The sequence below is a fragment of the Tursiops truncatus genome, chromosome 11 (genome assembly GCF_011762595.2).
Source record: "Tursiops truncatus isolate mTurTru1 chromosome 11, mTurTru1.mat.Y, whole genome shotgun sequence".
In the NCBI taxonomy this organism is placed as follows: Eukaryota; Metazoa; Chordata; class Mammalia; order Artiodactyla; family Delphinidae; genus Tursiops; species Tursiops truncatus.
This window is the reverse complement of record NC_047044.1, coordinates 57211468-57230141: the sequence shown is the minus strand read 5'-3', so window position 1 is coordinate 57230141 and position 18674 is coordinate 57211468. Positions and strand designations below refer to the sequence as shown.

The 18674-nt window shown below is 42.9% G+C and overlaps 1 protein-coding gene across 4 annotated transcripts in view; it reads left to right on the top strand.

Moving 5' to 3' along the window:
• The window catches only part of OS9 (OS9 endoplasmic reticulum lectin), a 29531-nt gene extending 14279 nt beyond the window's left edge, over window positions 1–15252 (top strand). Inside the window, exons 6-15 of one of the 4 annotated variants that reach the window (XM_033866386.2) lie at window positions 10381–10591; window positions 10705–10806; window positions 11042–11142; window positions 11344–11395; window positions 11780–11868; window positions 12071–12346; window positions 12632–12821; window positions 13744–13908; window positions 14066–14178; window positions 14478–15252. In XM_033866386.2, coding sequence (XP_033722277.1) covers window positions 10381–10591; window positions 10705–10806; window positions 11042–11142; window positions 11344–11395; window positions 11780–11868; window positions 12071–12346; window positions 12632–12821; window positions 13744–13908; window positions 14066–14178; window positions 14478–14603 — 1425 coding nt within the window. In that variant the 3' untranslated portion in view covers window positions 14604–15252. Of the gene's footprint in view, window positions 1–10380; window positions 10592–10701; window positions 10807–11041; window positions 11143–11343; window positions 11396–11779; window positions 11869–12070; window positions 12347–12631; window positions 12822–13743; window positions 13909–14065; window positions 14179–14477 lie in introns of all 4 variants that reach the window. The other 3 variants (XM_033866385.2, XM_033866389.2, XM_033866387.2) reach the window with 3 other exon arrangements.
• Window positions 15253–18674: the final 3422 nt, after the last annotated feature.

Genomic DNA, 18674 nt, shown 5'->3' with positions numbered 1-18674 from the left:
CTCTTTTTGTTGATCTGTCTTGCCAGAGATTTGTCTATTAGTCCAAGAGCTACCTTTTGACTTTGTTTATCCTCTCTATTGTCTGATTACTATTTCATTAACATCTTCATTATTTTATCTTTATTATTTCTTTCCTTCTTCTTCTTTTAAGTTTGTTCTGTTCTCTTTCTAACTTGGATTTTTTTTCACACTTAAAAAATTTTATATTTAATTTTTGAATAGGTATTAAATTTTCATAGCTCCAATGTAGAAATGCTTTACAAAGTATACAGAGAAAAGCCTCAACACACCTTTCCCCTCATCAGTCTCTTCCCATCCCCATAAAAAGGTAACCATTGTTAGCTTCTTTTTATACACTCAGAAATTTTTTTTGCTCTTATTAAAACATTTTTAAAAATTGAAGTATAGTTGATTATATTATATAAATTACAGGTGTACAATATGGTGATTCACAATTTTTAAAGGTTATACTCCATTTATAGTTATTATGAAATATTGGCTGTATTCCCTGTGTTACACAGTATATCCTTGTAGTTTATTTTATACATTATAGTTTGTACCTCTTAATCCTCTATCCCTATATTGCCCCCCTCTTCATCTCCCCACTGGTAACCACTAGTTTGTTCTCTATATCTGTGATTTGACATTAAGTTATTTATTGCTTTTCCAATGTTAAACCAATTTTGCTTTCCCGAGATGAACCCAGTTCAGTCATATGTATTACCTTTGACTATCCTTTTATATCTTGTTGGGCTCAGTTTGTGATGTTTTAAAGGATCTTGTATAGTGTATCTCCTGAGAGGTATTGACCTGTAGTTTTTCCTTCTAGTACTGTCCTTATCATGCTTTAGTGACAAGGTTATGCTAGCCTCAGAAAATAAATTGAAAAATGTTCACTTTTTCTATACTCTGAAGGGTGTGTAAGATTGCAAGTTTTTATTCCTTAAATGTTTGCTAGAATCACCTGGAAAATCATCTCAGTCTAGGTTTTCTTTGTGGAAAGATTTATGGAAACCCTTTATGATTTGTGGAAATCATGAACTTATGATTCATTTGATTTAGTAGTTTTAGGAATATTCAAAGTTTTCTATACCTAGTTGGGTCAGTCTTAGTAAGTTATATTTTTTAGGAATTTATCTAGTTTGTCTCATTTTTCAGATTTATTGGTATAAAGTTGTTCATGATATCCTTCTATTATCTTTCTAATTTCTGTAGCATCTGTAATTAGGCTCTTCTTTTCCTTGCTCATGGGTTATTTTTGCCTTGCTCTTTTGTTACTGGTCAGTTTCTCGAGAGGTTGGTCAGTTTTAGTAGACTTTTCAGAGAACTCATTTTGACTATGTTGACCTTCTGTATCGTATTTGTTTTCCATTGTATTTATTTCCACGCTAACCTTTATTTTCCTTCCTTCTACTTTTTTCAGCTTTAATTTGCTGTTTTCTTCTAACTTCTTGAAATGAATACTTAGTTCATTTCCAGCTTTTCCTCTTGTATAATCTGTCTCTTATAAATTTCTCTCCAAGTACTACTTTAGGTATGTATCACAGTTTTCTAAGCCTATTTTAAGTTTATCTAATTTTCAAATGGATACTACTTTCCCATGACTCAAAACCCAGAAACTATAAAGAGGTGTGCAGTGAAAAATTTCCCTCCAAACTTCCCTCCCACCTGCTCATTTCCCATCGCGCCCTCCCCCCACCCCCGCCCCCCAAGTAACCCTGCTTAGATTATTCTTTGTCCTTCCAGCCTTTCTTTGTGTGTTTAAAAGCAATTATGACTAGAGATTCTTATTTCCTGTTCCCTTTTTTTACACACAATACACAGTATATTAAACAGACATTCTGCACCTTGTTTTTGTATATCTTGACAATAATTCTTAGACATCTTTCAGTGGCAGTACATCTAGAACTTTATTCTTTGTTTTCACATTTGCATAATGTTCCATTGTGTGAATATTCTATCATTTTGTCACCATTACTGTACTGATTAAAATAGTTTCCCCCCTACTTTTTGTCATTACAAAAGATTATTCCATTATACATATGTATATGTGTAACTGTATCTTGAAAGTGTAATTGCTGGGTGCAGGTTATATATATTTAAAGATTGTCTTTTTAAAATTTTTGTTATGGAAAATTTAAAACACAGAATCAGAGATAATTGTCCAGTGACCCACCTGTGTGTTGTCTGGCTTGAGCCAATATGGCCAGTCTCATTTCATCTATGCCCTTGCCCACCCCCCTGCACTACACCTCCACTCCCAGATTATTTGGAAACAAATTACAGACATCATATCATTTCATCCATAAATATTTCTGTATTATCCCTAAAAGACTAGAGCCCTTTTAAAAATATAACCACAATACCATATCACACTAAAAAATTAACCATAATTTCTTATCACCAAATATTCAATAATTTCGTTTCCCTGATTATCTTATATATCTCATAATTATATAGATTTTAATGGTGGTACCATTTAATTTGAGTCCTCAAATACAAGTCCTGGACCATGTAAGTTTCAATTTGTTGAGACTTGTATGGTCCAGTATATGTCAATTTCTGTGAATGATTCTTTGTGCTTGAAAAGAACGTGTCCTCTACTGTTAGGCACAGTGTTTTCTGTATGTCTTTCAGGTCATGATTGTTCAAATCTTTTGTATCCTTACTGCTTTGTCTTCTGCTATAATTATGGATTTGTGTGTTATTCCTTATTATTCTTTGAATTTATTCATCATTATTCTGTCAGTTGTTGCTTTTGTATCTTGGGGCTATGTATTAATTTGTTCAACAAATGTTTATTAAGTGTTTCTATGTGCCAGGCACTGTTCTAGTTGCTAGCGATATTTCAGGGAACACAACAGACAGAAATGCCTGCTCTAGTTGGGAGAGACAGACAATAAGGAAGATAAAGAATTACACACAATTTAAATTATCGTCCTCATAAATTGAACATTTTAACATTATGAATTGACCTTCTTTATCTAGTAATTTTTTTACTTAAAGTCTCTTGTGTGATAATAATATTAGCTGTAACAGCTTTCATTGAGTTATGTTTGCTTATTTTTTTCATCCTTTTGCTTTTATCTTTTCTATATTCTTATGTTTTAAATGTGTCTCTAAATAGCATATACTTGTATTTTTAACCATTTATATGTGTGTGTGTGTATATTTGGACTTATGTCTAATGTTTTATTTTATGCTTTCTTCTGTTCCACTTTCTTTTTCTCTCCTTTCTTGCTTTTGGTTTATTTTGTCTTAATTATGCCACTTTTTCTCTCATCTCAGTGGGAAGTTATGCTCTTTATTTTTTTAAATAACATCTTTATCGAGATATAATTCACATACCACACAATTCAGTGTGCAATTCAGTGGTTTTTTTGTATATTCAGTTGTACAACCATCACCACAATCAATTTTAGAACACTGTCATCACCGTAAAAGAAATCCACTACCCTTTAGCAGTTACTTTCCATTCCACCTCTGCACCAAACCCCATCCTCCCTCTAGACAACCTCTAATCTTTCACTCTATAGATTTGCTTATTCTGGGCATTTCATTTCATATATATATGCAATGTGTGACCTTTTGTGTCTGGCTTCTTTCATTTACCGTGTTTTCAAGGGTCATCTGTGCATAGCATGTACTAGTACTTCATTACATTTTATTGCCAAATAATATTCCACATTCTATTTATCCATTCATCAGTTGATGAACACTTGGGTTGTTTGCACTTTTTGGCTATTATGAACAATGCTGCTTTTAACATACGTGAACAAGTTTTTGCGTGGACATATGTTCTCATTTCTTTTGGTACGTACCAAGGAGTAGAATTGCTGGATCATATGGTAATTCTATGTTTAATCTTTCGAGAAACTCCAGACTGTTTCCAAAGCAGTAGCATCATTTTATAATCCCACAAGTGGTGTATGAGGGTTTCAGTTTCTCCACATCCCCATCAACACTTGTTTTTCATCTCTTTGCCTATAACCTTCCTAGTAAGTATGAAACGGCATCTCATTGTGGTTCTGATTTGCATTTCCCTGATGGTTAAGGACGTGGAGCATCTTTTCATGGGCTTATTAGCAATTTGTCTGTCTTCTTTGGAGAAATATCTATTCAGATCTTTTGCCCATTTAAAAATTGCAGTGTCATTTTATTATTGAGTTGTAAAATTTCTTTATATATTCTGGGTACAAGTCCTTTCTCAGATGTGTGATTTGCAAATATTTTCTCCCATTCTGTGGGTTTCCAGTTCACATTCTTGATGGTGTCCTTTGCAACACAAAGGCCTTTAATTTTGATGGATTCCAATTTATCTATTTTTTGTTTTTGTTGTTACTTGTGCTTTTGATGTTGTATCCAACAAACGATTGCCAGGAAGACTTACACCTATGTTTCCTTCTAAGAGTTTTATAGTTTTACATGTAGGTCTTTGATCCAGTTGGATTTAATTTTTTGTATATGGTAGGAAGTAGGAGTCCAACTTCATTCTTTTGCTTGTAGATATCCAGTTGACCTAGCATCATTTGTTGAAAAGATAATTCCCACTGAATCATCTGGGTAACATTGTTGAAAATCAAATGATGATAACAGTGAAAATTAATTTTTGGACTCTCAATTCTGTTTTCTTGGTCTATATATTTATACTTATGTCAGTACCACAATGTCTTGATTATTGTAGCTTTGTAGCAAGTTTTGAAATCCATAAGTACAATTCAAAATCCAATCCTGTTCTTTTTTTTCAAGATTGTTTTGGCTATGTGGAGTTCCTCGAATTTTCATATGAATTTTAGGAACAGTTTGTTAATTTCTGCAAAGAACGTGTCTGAAATTTTGATAGAGATTGCATTGAATCTGAAGATCAATTTGGGGAGTATTGTCATCTTAACAGTATTAAGTCTTGTAATCTGTGAACTTGGATGTCCTTCTGTTTGTCTTTAATTTCTTTCAGCAATGTTTTGTAGTTCTGGAAGTTTTTTTGTTTTGGTTTGTTTTTTTCCTGGGACATAGTGGGTGTTAAAGAATAGTTAGCTATTGGGGTTTTTTTGTTTTGGCTGCGTTGGGTCTTCGTTGTGGTGCATGGGCTTCTCATTGTGGTGGCTTCTCTTGTTGCAGAGCATGGGCTCTAGGCACGTGGGCTTCAGTAGTTGCAGCACACAGGCTCAGTAGTTGCAGCACAGGGGCTCTAGGGCGTGCGGGCTTCAGTAGTTGTGGCACACAGGCTTAGTTGCTCTGGGGCATGTGGGAATCTTCCCCAACCAGGGATGGAACACATGTCCCCTGCATTGGCAGGCAGATTCATAACCACTGCGCCACCAGGGAAGTCGTATTGTTTTTATATTATTATTTTTTAAAAATTGAAGTATAGTTGATTTAGGGAGTTCCCTGGCAGTCCAGTGGTTGACTCTGTGCTTCCAGTGCAGGGGGCACGGGTTTGATCCCTGGTCAGGGAACTAAGATCCTGCAAGCCACGTGGCAGAAAAAAAAAAGTGTGAAGTCTAGTTGATTTAGTGTTTTGTAGTTTTCAGAATAATAGTTCTACACTTATTTTGCTACATTTATTCCCAATTACTTAATTCTCTTTGATGCTATTGCAAATGTAATTATTAATTTTATTTTTGGACTGTTCATTGCAGGTGTATAGAAATACAGTTGATTCCTATATCCTGTAACCTACTGAACTCATTTATTGTAATTTTTTTTTTTTCTAGTAGATTCCTTAGGATTTTCTATATGCAAGATCAGGTCATCTTGTAAATAAAGATAGTTTTAGTTTTTCTAATCTAGATGCCTTTTATTTCATTTTCTTGCCTAATTGCCCTAGTCAGAACCTCCAGTATGATGTTGAATAGAAGTGGCATGAGCAGACATCCTTCTCTTGTTCCTGATCTCAGGGGGAAACCATTCAGTTTTTTACTGTTAAGTATAGTGTTAGCTGTGGATTTTTCATAGATGCCTTTTTTTTTTTAAATAAATGGCTACTTTTTTTTTTTTTTTTTTTGGCTGCATTGGGTCTTCATTGCTGTGCGCGGGCTTTCTCTAGTTGCAGCGAGCAGGGGCTACTCTTTGTTGAGGTGTGCGGGATTATTGCGGTGGCTTCTCTTGTTGTGGAGCACGGGCTCTAGGTGTGCGGGCTTCAGTAGTTGTGGCGCACGGGCTTCAGTAGCTGTGGCTTGAAGGCTCTAGAGCGCAGGCTCAGTAGTTGTGGCGCATGGGCTTAGCTGCTCCACGGCATGTGGGATCTTCCCAGACCAGGGATTAAACCCGTGTCCCCTGCATTGGCAGGTGGATTCTTAACCACTGTGCCACCAGGGAAGTCCTATAGATGCCTTTTATCTGATCGATGAAGTTCCCCTTTTCCTTGTTTGTTGAATGTTTTGATCATGAAGAGATTTTGAATTTTGTCAAATGCTTTTTCTGTATCCATTGAGATAATCATGTGGTTTTTGTCCTTTATTCTATTGATAGGATGTATTAATTAAATTAATTGATTTAAAAAATGTTAACCCAACCCTGTACTCCTGGAATAAATCCCACTTGGCCATGGTGTGTAATCCTTTTTATATGTTGTGGAATTCATTTATCTAGTTGAGGATTTGGGGGGTTATAATCATGAGAGATTTTGGCCTGTGGTTTCCTTTTTTGTGATATCTTTATCTAGATTTGGTGTCAGGGTAATACTTGTCTCATAGAATGAGTTGGGAAGTATTCTCTCCTCTTCTATTTTTTGAAGAGTTTGAGACCGATTGGTATTTTTATTTTTTAAATGTTTGATAGAATTCATCAGTAGACCCACCTGACCCAAGCTTTTCTATGTAGCTAGTGTTTTAATTACTAACTTAATCTCTTTACTTGTTACTGGTCTATTCAGATTGTCTATTTCTTCTTGAGTCAGTTTTGGTAGTTTGTGTCTTTCTAGAAATTTGTCCATTTCATCTGAGTTATCTGATTTGTTGGCATATAGGTGATCATCGTATTCCTTTACAATCCTTTTTATATCTGTAAGGTTGGTAGTAATGTTCCTTCTTTCATCCTCAACTGTACTAATTTGAGTCTTCTCTTTTTTTCTTGGTCAATCTAGTTAAAGTTTTGTCACTTTTATTTATCTTTTCAAAAATCAACTTTTAGTTTATTTTCTCTATTGCTTTTCTGTTCTCTATTTCATTCATTTCTGTTCTAATCCGTATTATTTCCTTCCCCCTGCTTGCTTTGGGTTTAGTTTGCTTTTCTTTTTCAGGTTATGGGTCTGATATCTTTCTTCTTTTTTGTATTTTACAGGTAAAAATTTTCTTCTAAGCACTGCTTTAGCTGCATTCCATAAGTTTTGATATATTGTGTCTTCATTGTGTTTTCACTTATCTTAGTATTTTCTAATTTTCTTGTGATTTCTTCTTTGAGCCATTGGCTACTTAGGAGTATATTGTTTAATTTCCACATATTTATGAATTCCCCCAAATTCCTTTATATTATTGATTTCTAATATCATTCCATTGTGGTCAGAGAACATACTTTGCCCCTCCTTTCCTTTTTAAATTTATTTCATTGAAGTATACTGGATTTACAATGTTGTGTTAATTTCTGCTGTACAGAAAAGTGATTCAGTTATATATACATTCTTTTTCATAATTCTTTTCCATTGTGGTTTATCAAAAGATATTGAATATAGTTTCCTATACAGTAGGACCGTGTTGTTTATCCAGTCTATATATAATAGTTTGCATCTGCTAATCCCAAACTCCCAATCCTTCTCTCCTCCACCTCCCCTCCCCCTTGGCAATCACAAGTCTGTTCTTTATGTCTGTGAGTCTATTTCTGTTTCATAGATAAGTTCATTTGCATAATATTTTAGATTCATATGTGATATCATAATGTATTTGTCTTTCTCTTTCTGACTTACTTCACTTAATATGGTCATCTCTAGGTCCATCCATGTTGCTGCAAATGGCATTATTTCATCCTTTTTTACAGCTGAGTAGTATTCCATTGTACATGTGTACCACATCATCTTTATCCATTCATCCATCCTATTCATCCATTGATGGACATTTGTTTCCATGTCTTGGCCATTGTAAACAGTGCTGCTGTTAACATAGGGGTGCATGTATCTTTTTGAATTATAGGAGAACATACTTTGTATGATTTAAGTTCTTAGCTCCTTGAACATATTTATAATGACTACTTTAAAATGTTTCTCTATTATAAAGCAGAAACTAACACACCATTGTAAAGCAATTATACTCCAATAAAGATGTTAAAAAAAAATGTTTCTCTGTGAAATCTAACATCTGTGCCCTCTCACAGGCATGTTCTGTTGCCTGCTTTTTTCCTGTGTATGCGTCACACTGAATTGTTTCTTTGCATATCTCGTGATTTTTTGTTGAAAACCAGACATTTTTGGTATTATATTGAAGCAAGTCTGAATACTGATTCTTGCCCTCCACCACAAGACTTGTTTTGGTTGTTTGCTTGTTTATTTCTTTAGTGACTTGGCTGGGCTATTTTAATGAAGTCTACTTCTCCTACAATATGAGGCCTCTGATGTCACTTCTCTGAGGGCACAGCCTTGGACATGCACACAGTCACACGAGAAGACAGTGGTTTCAGCAGGGCTCACTTTGTCTCTCTTGCTGATGTTACCCTGTCTGCCTCTGCTGGTCTCATACCCAGCTGTTCTTACCCACTAATTGCCAGCTGATTGCTCTGTAGTTTGTTACATGTGGGGCATAAGTTGGTCCATAGTCTGATCCAATTAAATTTGGGCCCCTTTACAGGGGTTGGTTTTTTTGTTTGTTTTTTTTTGCGGTACGCGGGCCTCTCACTGTTGTGGCCTCTCCCGTCGCGGAGCACAGGCTCCGGACGCGCAGGCTCAGCAGCCATGGCTCACGGGCCCAGCCGCTCCGCGGCATGTGGAATCTTCCCGGACCGGGGCACGAACCCGTGTCCCCTGCATCGGCAGGCGGACTCTCAACCACTGCACCACCCGGGAAGTCCCCAGGGGTTGTTTTTGATGCTATCAGCTTCTTTAGTGCTTACCATCAAATTTTTCATTTTTTTGAATGTGCCCGTAGGATTAAACTTCCCCATACTCTGTTTTACACGAAGTCAGTTCCTTTGGAAAGAGCTTTGGAGCTCTCTGTTCTTATGGATTGCCTCTCCGCTGGGCAGAATCTCTAAGCCCCTGCTCCGGAGCTGGTATCAGGGACAGTGATCCAGTTCTGTCAGAGTGACACTCCTGGGCAGGGGTAATAGCCTCTGGTCTTCTCAGTTTGCATCTCTGTTGTGAAACCTCTGCCCTTTTAGTGATCTGTGGTGGGATCAAGGTCCAATATTCTTGTCCTGCTGCACCTGAAATAGAGCCTCTGTCCTATGAGTGGGGCTGGGTGGAGGAAGGGAGTCCTCAATCTCTTGACCACATTCAACAGGAATTTATTCTCTGCAACTCAGAACTAGAGAGGACTGAGAAATATTGGTGGCCTGCCCCTCTGGTGAAATACCATATCCCTTGGCTGGATGCTGAGGGGATAGGAAGCCCCGTTTTTTGGACCACACTCACCTGAGTGGAGCATCTGTCTAAGTGAGCTGTGAAGTGGCGGTTGGGGAAAGAGAGGGAGGGAGCAGGTCATGGCCCAAGTACTGCACACTTTCACGGTCCAAGATGTAGCAGATTTTCTTGAATAGATGTTTTTTAATTTGTTGTATGTCCTTAGGAAAATTTCCAGAGATTTTAAATGTGAATTTAAAAAAACTGTTCACCGGTAATGGAATTTCACTAAGCAGTGGGTCTGCAGAGCTCCTGCTGCTATTCAGAAGTGAGGCCTCCCTTCTACTTTTAATAGTACTTTAGAAATTACAATGGTGTATGCTAAATTTATCAAAGGCTAACATTAATTGATATCTTTGTTCTCTTTCTGAATAATACAAGGACCTTAGAACTGTTTGACGTTTTTTTAAAATCATACACACACACACAAAGAATATATAGATTTCAAATACATATGAAAATATATATCAAATATGTAAAAGTATGTACATACTGTATTTATATAAAGCAATAACGTGAAACAAATCAGCCGGTTACCTACAGTTGAGCTGCCCAAGTTCAGTTCCTATTTTTTACCACTTAGCAGCTGGTCAGCCTGGATAAGTCCCTCAACCACCTCAAACCTAAGTTTCTTGAGCCACAGAGTTGAGATACTAGTACCTCCCTTACTGGGTTTCTGTGATAATTAAATGAGATAATGCATGCAAAGTGCCATATGCACAATGTATGCACAGTGCCTGACAAACTGTAAGTGCTTAATGGAAGACCGCTGCTCTGAGAACTAATGGTAATTGTTGGTGGTAATTACTATTTACTCACCCTCTCTGTCCTGGCAGTTCCTCTGTGACGAGGGCGCTGGTATTTCTGGGGACTACATTGATCGAGTGGATGAGCCCTTGTCCTGCTCTTACGTGCTGACCATTCGGACTCCTCGGCTCTGCCCTCACCCCCTCCTCCGGCCCCCACCCAGTGCTGCTCCCCAGGCCATTCTCTGCCACCCTGCCCTGCAGCGTGAGGAGTACATGGCCTACATTCAGAGGCAAGCTGGTGAGTAATTAAAACGAGGAAGGAGAGACATGGGGAGGGACATGCAGAAGATGAAGTACTCAAGAGCTGAGAGGAATGTGTCCCTGTCCTGCCTACACGCTGTCTTTCAGTAGACTCAAAGCAGTACGGAGACAAAGCCGTAGAGGGTCGGCAAGACCTGGACCCTCAAATATGGAGTGAAACCAAGCCTGGGGTGATGCCCCAAAAGAAAGCAGGTAGGCCCTTGTGTCACCTGTTCCATGAAACAGGTCTCCCGTTTCTTCCCTTCTCCAGCGTTACCGTCCTGTACACCCAGGGGTGTCTTGTCCTTAACAGTCCTGACTGTGGGGGTGGGTGAAAAAGTACTACGGGCCCTAACCCCTTAGTAACAGAGGAGAACGAACCCCATGCTATTTGCTCCCTTCTGTTTCTCCCCTCCTTTCAGGTTCTCCCTTGTTCTCTGTATTCCAGGCGCAAGCCTAGCCAAGGATGATGGTAAGGAATCAGATTTCTGGAAGATGCTTCACGAGCCAGAGGAACAGGCGCCAGAAACGGGGGAGGCACAGGCTGAGGTGAGAGCCAGCTTCCTAGCCGTTTCTCTGATGAGGCTGAGCCTGGGCTTTGGGTTGGAGGGCCACTCAAGCTGAGGTCATTATGATGAGATGACCTCCATTTACCTAGGGATGGAAGCATTTACCCAGAGTCATTGCTTTAAGAGTACGGTTGGCATGCATAAGCCTGCGTACTTGACTCTGCCCTTTTCTTCTCATCAGGAGCAAGAACCAAACCTTGAGGCAACGGATCCAGCGCCAGGCTCCCACGATGGTGAGTGAACCCTCCACGTCTCCTTTACCGCTTGAATGTATTTTCAGGTTCTGCAGGGGGCAGGTGGGGGGTAGGGATAGAGCTAAAACACTGGGAGGGAGGTTGGGAGCCAGGCCAGCAGCAGATTCCTTTTTATAGGAGTGTGTGAAAGAGCAGGGGACGCGGCAGCTTGGTAGCATCCTTCTCTCTCTCACCTGTGAGGCCCCCTGAGGCCACATGAGCGCTCTCTGGAGGGGTGTGTTGGGCCCTATCTCTCACACTGGACAGGTAGTTCCTGCAGGGAGGGACTGTGTCCTTCCTTGGCCTCCTCAATTCCTCTACTTAGGAAGTAAAAACAGAATTAATTTAAGACACAATGGGTCCGTTCCTATTCTTTCATCACAGATTTCCAGAACAACGTGCAGGTCAAAGTGATTCGGAGTCCGGCAGACTTGATTCGATTGATAGAGGAGCTGAAGGGTGGAACAAGAAAGGTATGGGCCCTGCTCCAGGGAGGGGTGGAACCTGCCTCCCTGCTGGGAGCATTCGGAAAACCACCCCTGACCTGGGCCTGACCTCAACTTCCTTTACTCCTCCTGAGTCCCCCGCTACCACCTCCCTGTTTGTCTGCCCACCACGTGTCTACAGAAACCCCAGCCATCTACCATCTCCCTCTTTCTCCCGATCCCCACCCAGGGGAAGCCAGACGCAGGCCAAGAGCAGCCTGGAGACGGTGCTGCAGAAGTCGCTCCCAGGGGACCGGAGGTGAAGGAAAAGCGTGATCCAGAACATGAGAACGAGGTGGAAGAAGAGGAGGACGATGAGGATGAAGAAGACGATGAGGATGAAAGGCAGTTGCTGGGAGAATTTGAGAAGGAACTGGAAGGGATACTGCTCCCGTCAGACCGAGACCGGCTCCGTGCGGAGGTGAAGGCTGGCATGGAGCGGGAGCTGGAGAACATCATCCAGGAGGTGAGCTCCACTCTCTCCACTCTTCCGCCGGCTGCTTCCGCAGCTGCCAGCGCCTGTGGGCGGGACAGGCCCAGGGACCGGAGGAGAACAGGGGCAGCACCTCCCCTGTCTGGGACATGTGACCTGGCGCCCTGAACCGCTAGCTGCTTACTTAATTAAAAGGGGGGATGGTGGGGAAAGGGGTCAGAGAGAAGGATGAGACTCAGATACTCCTCCTCCGTGGAGCATGGACTGCCCCTCACACTGCAGACCCTTGACTCTCCACCCCCACCTTGGGCCTCCCAGACAGAGAAAGAGCTGGACCCAGACGGGCTGAAGAAGGAGGCGGAGCGTGATCGGGCTATGCTGGCCCTGACATCCACTCTTAACAAACTCATCAAAAGGCTGGAGGAAAAACAGAGTCCAGAGCTGATGAAGAAGCACCAGAAAAGGAGGGTTGTCCCCCAGAAGCGTCCCCCATCCCCCCAGCCAGCAGGTGAGAACTGTCAGACAGGAAGGAGCACCAGGTCCGTCATCTTCATCCCTTCTGAGAATGCTCACTCTCTCTCTTTCTGGGGTACTGTTCTCGCGCTTGCCTTCTTCCCAACACCTCTGTCCCTTCGCCTGGTTACCTCCTAGTCGTCCTTTTGGGAAGCAGCTTTCGGAGGCCACAGGGCCTCTGGCTTGCTGGCGTGCCTGTTTGCCGGCTTGCTCCTGTACATCCAGTGCCTAGCACTTTGGCCGGCACCTCGTGGGTGATCAGTAGATATTAACCGAATGATGTGAGCCTGTGTGCGGAAGACTGCACGTCTGTGACAGGTGCTGCCTATCGATGGCTAGCACTGCGCAGGGAGCGGCCCCAGCTAGCAGGGTGTCAGTGGGGCAGCCCAGCTGCTCATAAGCCAGCTGCCTGGACAGACTCGAAGTTCGCTTCCTCTTGCGCCCCTTGTGTCCATTCCACGGGGCCTGTGGGTGTGGAGACCAGGCATTCCAAATGGAATGTCCTAGTCTCAAACCTTCCATCCCACTCTCTCTATTATAAACACTGAAATGTCTTTTGAGTCCCGACATTGTGGGGTGCCAAACCAGTTTTCCAACCTGCTTCTTAAAACAAACTTCTTTGCAGGCCCAGGTGGCCTGATTTTTGCTTCAGAAAGCAGTCGTTCTCCTGTAGGTGATGGGCAGAATTATCGGGTCGGGAGGGAAGGAGGAGACTGCAGTTGGTGCAGGGAGCTTTCTGGGTTGCAGCGCGGTGGGGTGATGGGCACTAATTTATTCTGAGCACTGGCTCACATACATGTTCGAGATGGAATAACTGCCGAAACCAACTGATGGCTTAGGGAGAGGCGACCACCACAGCCCCTCACCCTGGAGTCACGGCTCTGCTTTGTGTCTCCCTGTGTGTCTCCCCCTCTAAGAGGAGGATCCTGAGCACAGAGTCCGGGTCCGGGTCACCAAGCTCCATCACGGAGGCCCCAATCAGGATCTGACTGTCCTCGAGATGAAACGGGAAAACCCACAACTGAAACAAATCGAGGGGCTGGTGAAAGAGCTGCTGGAGAGGGAGGGACTCACAGCCGAAGGTGGGCCCTGGAGGGCGGGCTGGATTCAGAGCTGTTGGAAGGGCTTGCTGCTGAAGTGGAGGGGCTGGGAACCTCGGCCGGGGGCCCGGGGGCAGAGGACCTGTGCTGAAGCTCCCACCCCTCCTCTCTATTCACCGGCTGTCCCGATCCTTTCCAGGCAAAATTGAGATCAAAATTGTCCGACCGGGGACTGAAGGGACTGAGGAGGATGCGCGCTGGCTGACTGATGAGGACACGAAAAACCTCAAGGAGATCTTCTTCAATATCTTGGTGAGAGGCGCCCCGCCCGCAAGTCCTGTCCAGCCTTCCCTCTCCCGCAACCAGCTGAGGTGTTGAGGGTGTGGTTGAGAATCCTCCAGGCACCTCCCAGCCTCGCCGCTGGCTCAGCCTCAGTTTCCTCATCCGTAAGACGAGGCTATTGGTTCTGGGCATCGGGCCCTCAGCCAGAGAGCCCCACGAGCCGTGTGTGCGCTGGCTCCTGCCTCCCCCATGCTTGCCCGCCCTCCCGGATCCTCCAGCGCCCGGGGCCTCCCTCGGCCTCCGCTCACCCCCCTGTGCCCTCCCACCAGGTGCAGGGAGCTGAAGAGGCGCAGAAGGAGCGGCAGCGGCAGAAAGAGCTGGAGAGCAATTACCGCCGGGTGTGGGGCTCTCGGGGCGGGGAGGGCACGGGGGACCTGGATGAATTTGACTTCTGAGACCACCGCCTTTGGCTCGCCACGGAGTCCAGAGTCTTCCTAGACTGGCCCTGCCTCCTTCCCCCCCAACCCCCGGGGTCCTGAGGCAAAACAGCAGAGGAGAGCTGACCTGTGAGCCGTGGACCTCGAGGCCCTCCTGGGGGTGTGGAGGGGCCTCGGGCTGAGCGCTGCTGCTACTGCTGAGAGCGCCCTCAAGACCTCCTAGGCCTGTGAGATCTGCTTTCCTGGGCTTCTCCCCGTACCCGCGTCCTTTCCTCCCAGCTTCCCCCGTGTCATCTCCCAGCTTGTGGGTTCCTTTGCCCTCCCTACCTAGAGCGTTGTGAGATCTTTTGAGTGGAGTAGGGCAGGGGGAGCAAGAAGTGCGGGGCGGTCAGCAGGCCCCAAGAGGCAGGCCCACCCCTGCCTTACACCTGTTCAGAGGGCCTTCCCCCTTCCCCCAGACTGGCTTGGGATGTCCTGCCCCTTTCCCTTTCCACACTGTTCCCTACAATCTGTGCTTCTGAGTTGAAGCACCTTCTCTCTGTTGCTGAGAAAATGGGAAGAAAGTTGCCCACCACCTCTAACACGATCCCATGAAAAGGGTAGGCTGCGAATCCACCCACCATGTTCTAGAACAATCAGGTTTCTAAATAAAGAAATGGACCATCAATCTTTTTTTATCTTTTGGGAGGGGGTAGGTGGGTTTGGGGCTCAGTAGGGAGGAGACTTGGTGTTCTCCTCAGGCTGGAGGGCATGCTCTCTGATCCCATTCTGTGCGCCACAGTCCCGGCAGTAGCAGTGGGGCTGGAGTATGCAGGAAGAGACCAGGACGGTGAAACAAAGCCTGCTGGCCTGGCCCTGACTGAAACACTTGCAGTGCTGGTGTCCCTTCTTTTCGTCATCTGTCCATTTCTGTCCCTTCTCTTCTCCCCTTTATATCCCGAGAGCCACAAGGTACACACGGAGTTACCCCACCACAGGGGCCTCCTGCCGAGCTCTCCTACAGTGCTGCAGACTCCATCCCCCTACCTGCCAGCCATACCACTTCATTTCCCAGAAAAGACATCTACCTTTGGCCATGCCCAGAGAGAGGGCTGTTGCCCACACAGGCCAGCTTCCTAGTATGCCAGTGGTAGGCAGGCCTGGTTAGGTGTCTCCATCTCTTCCTCATTGCCAAGTGCAAATCTAGGTCCCCTGCTTCCCCCACTTTCTCCCCTTGCTCTGTCCGCATCTCTCAGGTGTGCAGCATTTTGCTGAAGACTCCGCTGACTCATGAGGTAAGGGATAGAGGGCATGGAACTCCCACGTCTCCAAAAGTGGAAAGAAGGATTCAATTGCTGAAGGAAGCTGTATGAGGCTGACCCTTTTCTTGCTGAAAGCAGTCTTAAACTTATTGTGCAAGTTATGCTTAAATTGTTTTATTTAAAGATGCAAATAGGTAGGCTTCTGAAACCCTGCTTCCCCAGATCCATTTGTGTATCTTGAGGGGAGAGACCTAAGACACTATCTCAAGTGCAGCTACAGTCAGAATGCTGGACTCAAATCCTCACCCCTCCACTTACTATTAGTAGGGCCTTGAACAAGTTGTTTTAACTTTTCCAGTGCTGTATCCTCATGGGTAAACTGGATAACTGTACTGGCCTTGGGTGGTTGTGAGGACTGAATGAGACAACAGGGTGTGTTGTACTCTTAGCACAGTACCTGGCCCACAGGAGGTGTTCAATAACATCATAAACCAGCTGCTGAGTTCTGAAGAGACTAGATGGTACTTGGAGGCAAGAGTCATAGAAGGAATACCAAAAGCTGACCAGAAGCTATTTCGAATGGGAGAGTGGCGACAGGCTGGGGCAGGAGGGTTACCTTTGATTTGATAGGGGTAGAACCTTGACAGCATCAGAAAATGGAGTTCTACAGTTAGACTTAATTGATAGCTTCAGGCCACTACATCCAAAAAATAAAAATAAAAACAACAATACACATTCTTTTTAAGTGCACTTGGAACATTCTCTAGGATAGACCACATACTAGGACACAAAATAAGCCTCAGCAAATTTAAGAGGAAAGAAATTATTTCAAGTATCTTTTCTGACTACAATGGCATGAAACTAGAAATCAACCACAGAGAGAGAAACAAGAAAAAAACAATTACATGGAGATTAAACAACATGCTACTAAAAATACCAATGGGTCAATAATGAAATCAAAGAGGAAATTAAAAAATACCTTGAGACAAATGACAGTGAAGACACAACCATACAAAATCTATGGGATGCAGCAAAAGCAGTCCTTAGAGGGAAGTTCACAACTATACAGGCCTTCCTCAAAAAATAAGAAAAATCTCAAATAATCAACCTAACCTACCACTAAAAGAATTAGAAAAAGAAAGACAAACAAAACCTAAAGTCAGCAGAAGGAAGGAAATAATAAAGATCAGAGAGTAAATAAAATAGAAATTTAAAAAACAATAGAAAAAGTCAATAAAACCAAGAGCTAGTTCTTTGAAAGGGTAAACAAAATCGACAAACTTCTGGCCAGGCTCACTAAGAAGAAAACAGAGAGGACCCAAACAAAATAAGAAATGAAAGATGAGAGATAACCAATACTGCAGAAATACAAAAAAACAGAATACTATAAACAATTATATACCAACAAATTGGACAACCTAGATGGAAGGACAAATTTCTAGAAACATACATCCACCAAAACTGAATCAAAATGAAATAGATAATTTGAAGAAACCAATCCCTAAGTGAAACAGAATCTGTAATTAAAAACACAAACAAAACAAAACAAAACCAACCCCCTTCAAACAAAAGTCCATGACCAGATGGCTTCACTGGGGGAATTCTACCAAACATACATAAGAAGAACTTGTACTGATCCTTCTCAAACTCCTCCAAAAGACTGAAGAGGAGGGAACAGTCCCAGAGTCATTCTATGAAGCCTCCACCACCCTGATACCGAAACCAAGGACACTACAAAAAGAGAAAATTACAGGCCAATATCTTTGAGGAACATATAAGCTAAAATTCTCAACAAAGTATTAGCAAACCGAATCCAACAACACATAAAAAAGATCATGCACCATAATCAAGCTGGATTCATCCCAGGGTCACAAGGATGGTTCAACATACACATCAATGTGATACACCACATCAACAAAAGAAAAGACAAAAACCATATGATCATCTCAATAGATGCCGAAAAAGCATCTGACAAAATTCAGCATCCATTCATGATAAAAACCCTTACCACAGTAGGTATAGAGGGAACATATCTCAACATAATAAAAGCCATTTATGACAAATCCACAGCCAACATAATACTCAATGGTGAAAAGCTGAAACCCTTCCCACTAAAATCTGGATGAAGACAAGGATGCCCACGCTCACCACTTCTATCGTATTGGAGGTCCTAGCCACAGCAATCAGACAAGGAAAAGAAATAAAAGGTATCCAAATTAGAAGGACAGAGGTAAAACTCATTTATGCAGATTACATTATACTATATATAGAAAACGCTAAAGACTCCACACAAAAACTACTAGAATTGGGCTTCCCTGGTGGCGCAGTGGTTGAGAGTCCGCCTGCTGATGCAGGGGACACGGGTTCGTGCCCCGGTCCGGGAAGATCCCACATGCCGCAGAGCGGCTGGGCCTGTGAGCCATAGCCGCTGAGCCTGCGCGTCTGGAGCCTGTGCTCCGCAACGGGAGAGGCCACAACAGTGAGAGGCCCGCGTACCGCAAAAAAAAAAAAAAAACCAATCCCTTTTAAGATCATATCAAAAAAAAAAAAACAACTTAGGAATAAACCTGACCAAGACTTAACATGCTGAGCACTATAAAACATTGATAAAGGAAAGTGAAGATGATTCAATGAAATGGAAATATAGCTCAAGCTCTTGGATTGGAAGAATTAATAGTGTTAAAATGGCCATACTACCAAAGCAATCTACAGATTTAATGCAATCTCTATCAAATTACCCATGACATTTTTCACAGAACTGGAACAAGTAATCCTAAAATGTATATGGAACCATAAGAGAATTGCCAAAGCAATCCTGAGGAAAAAGAACAAATCTGGAGGCATAAAC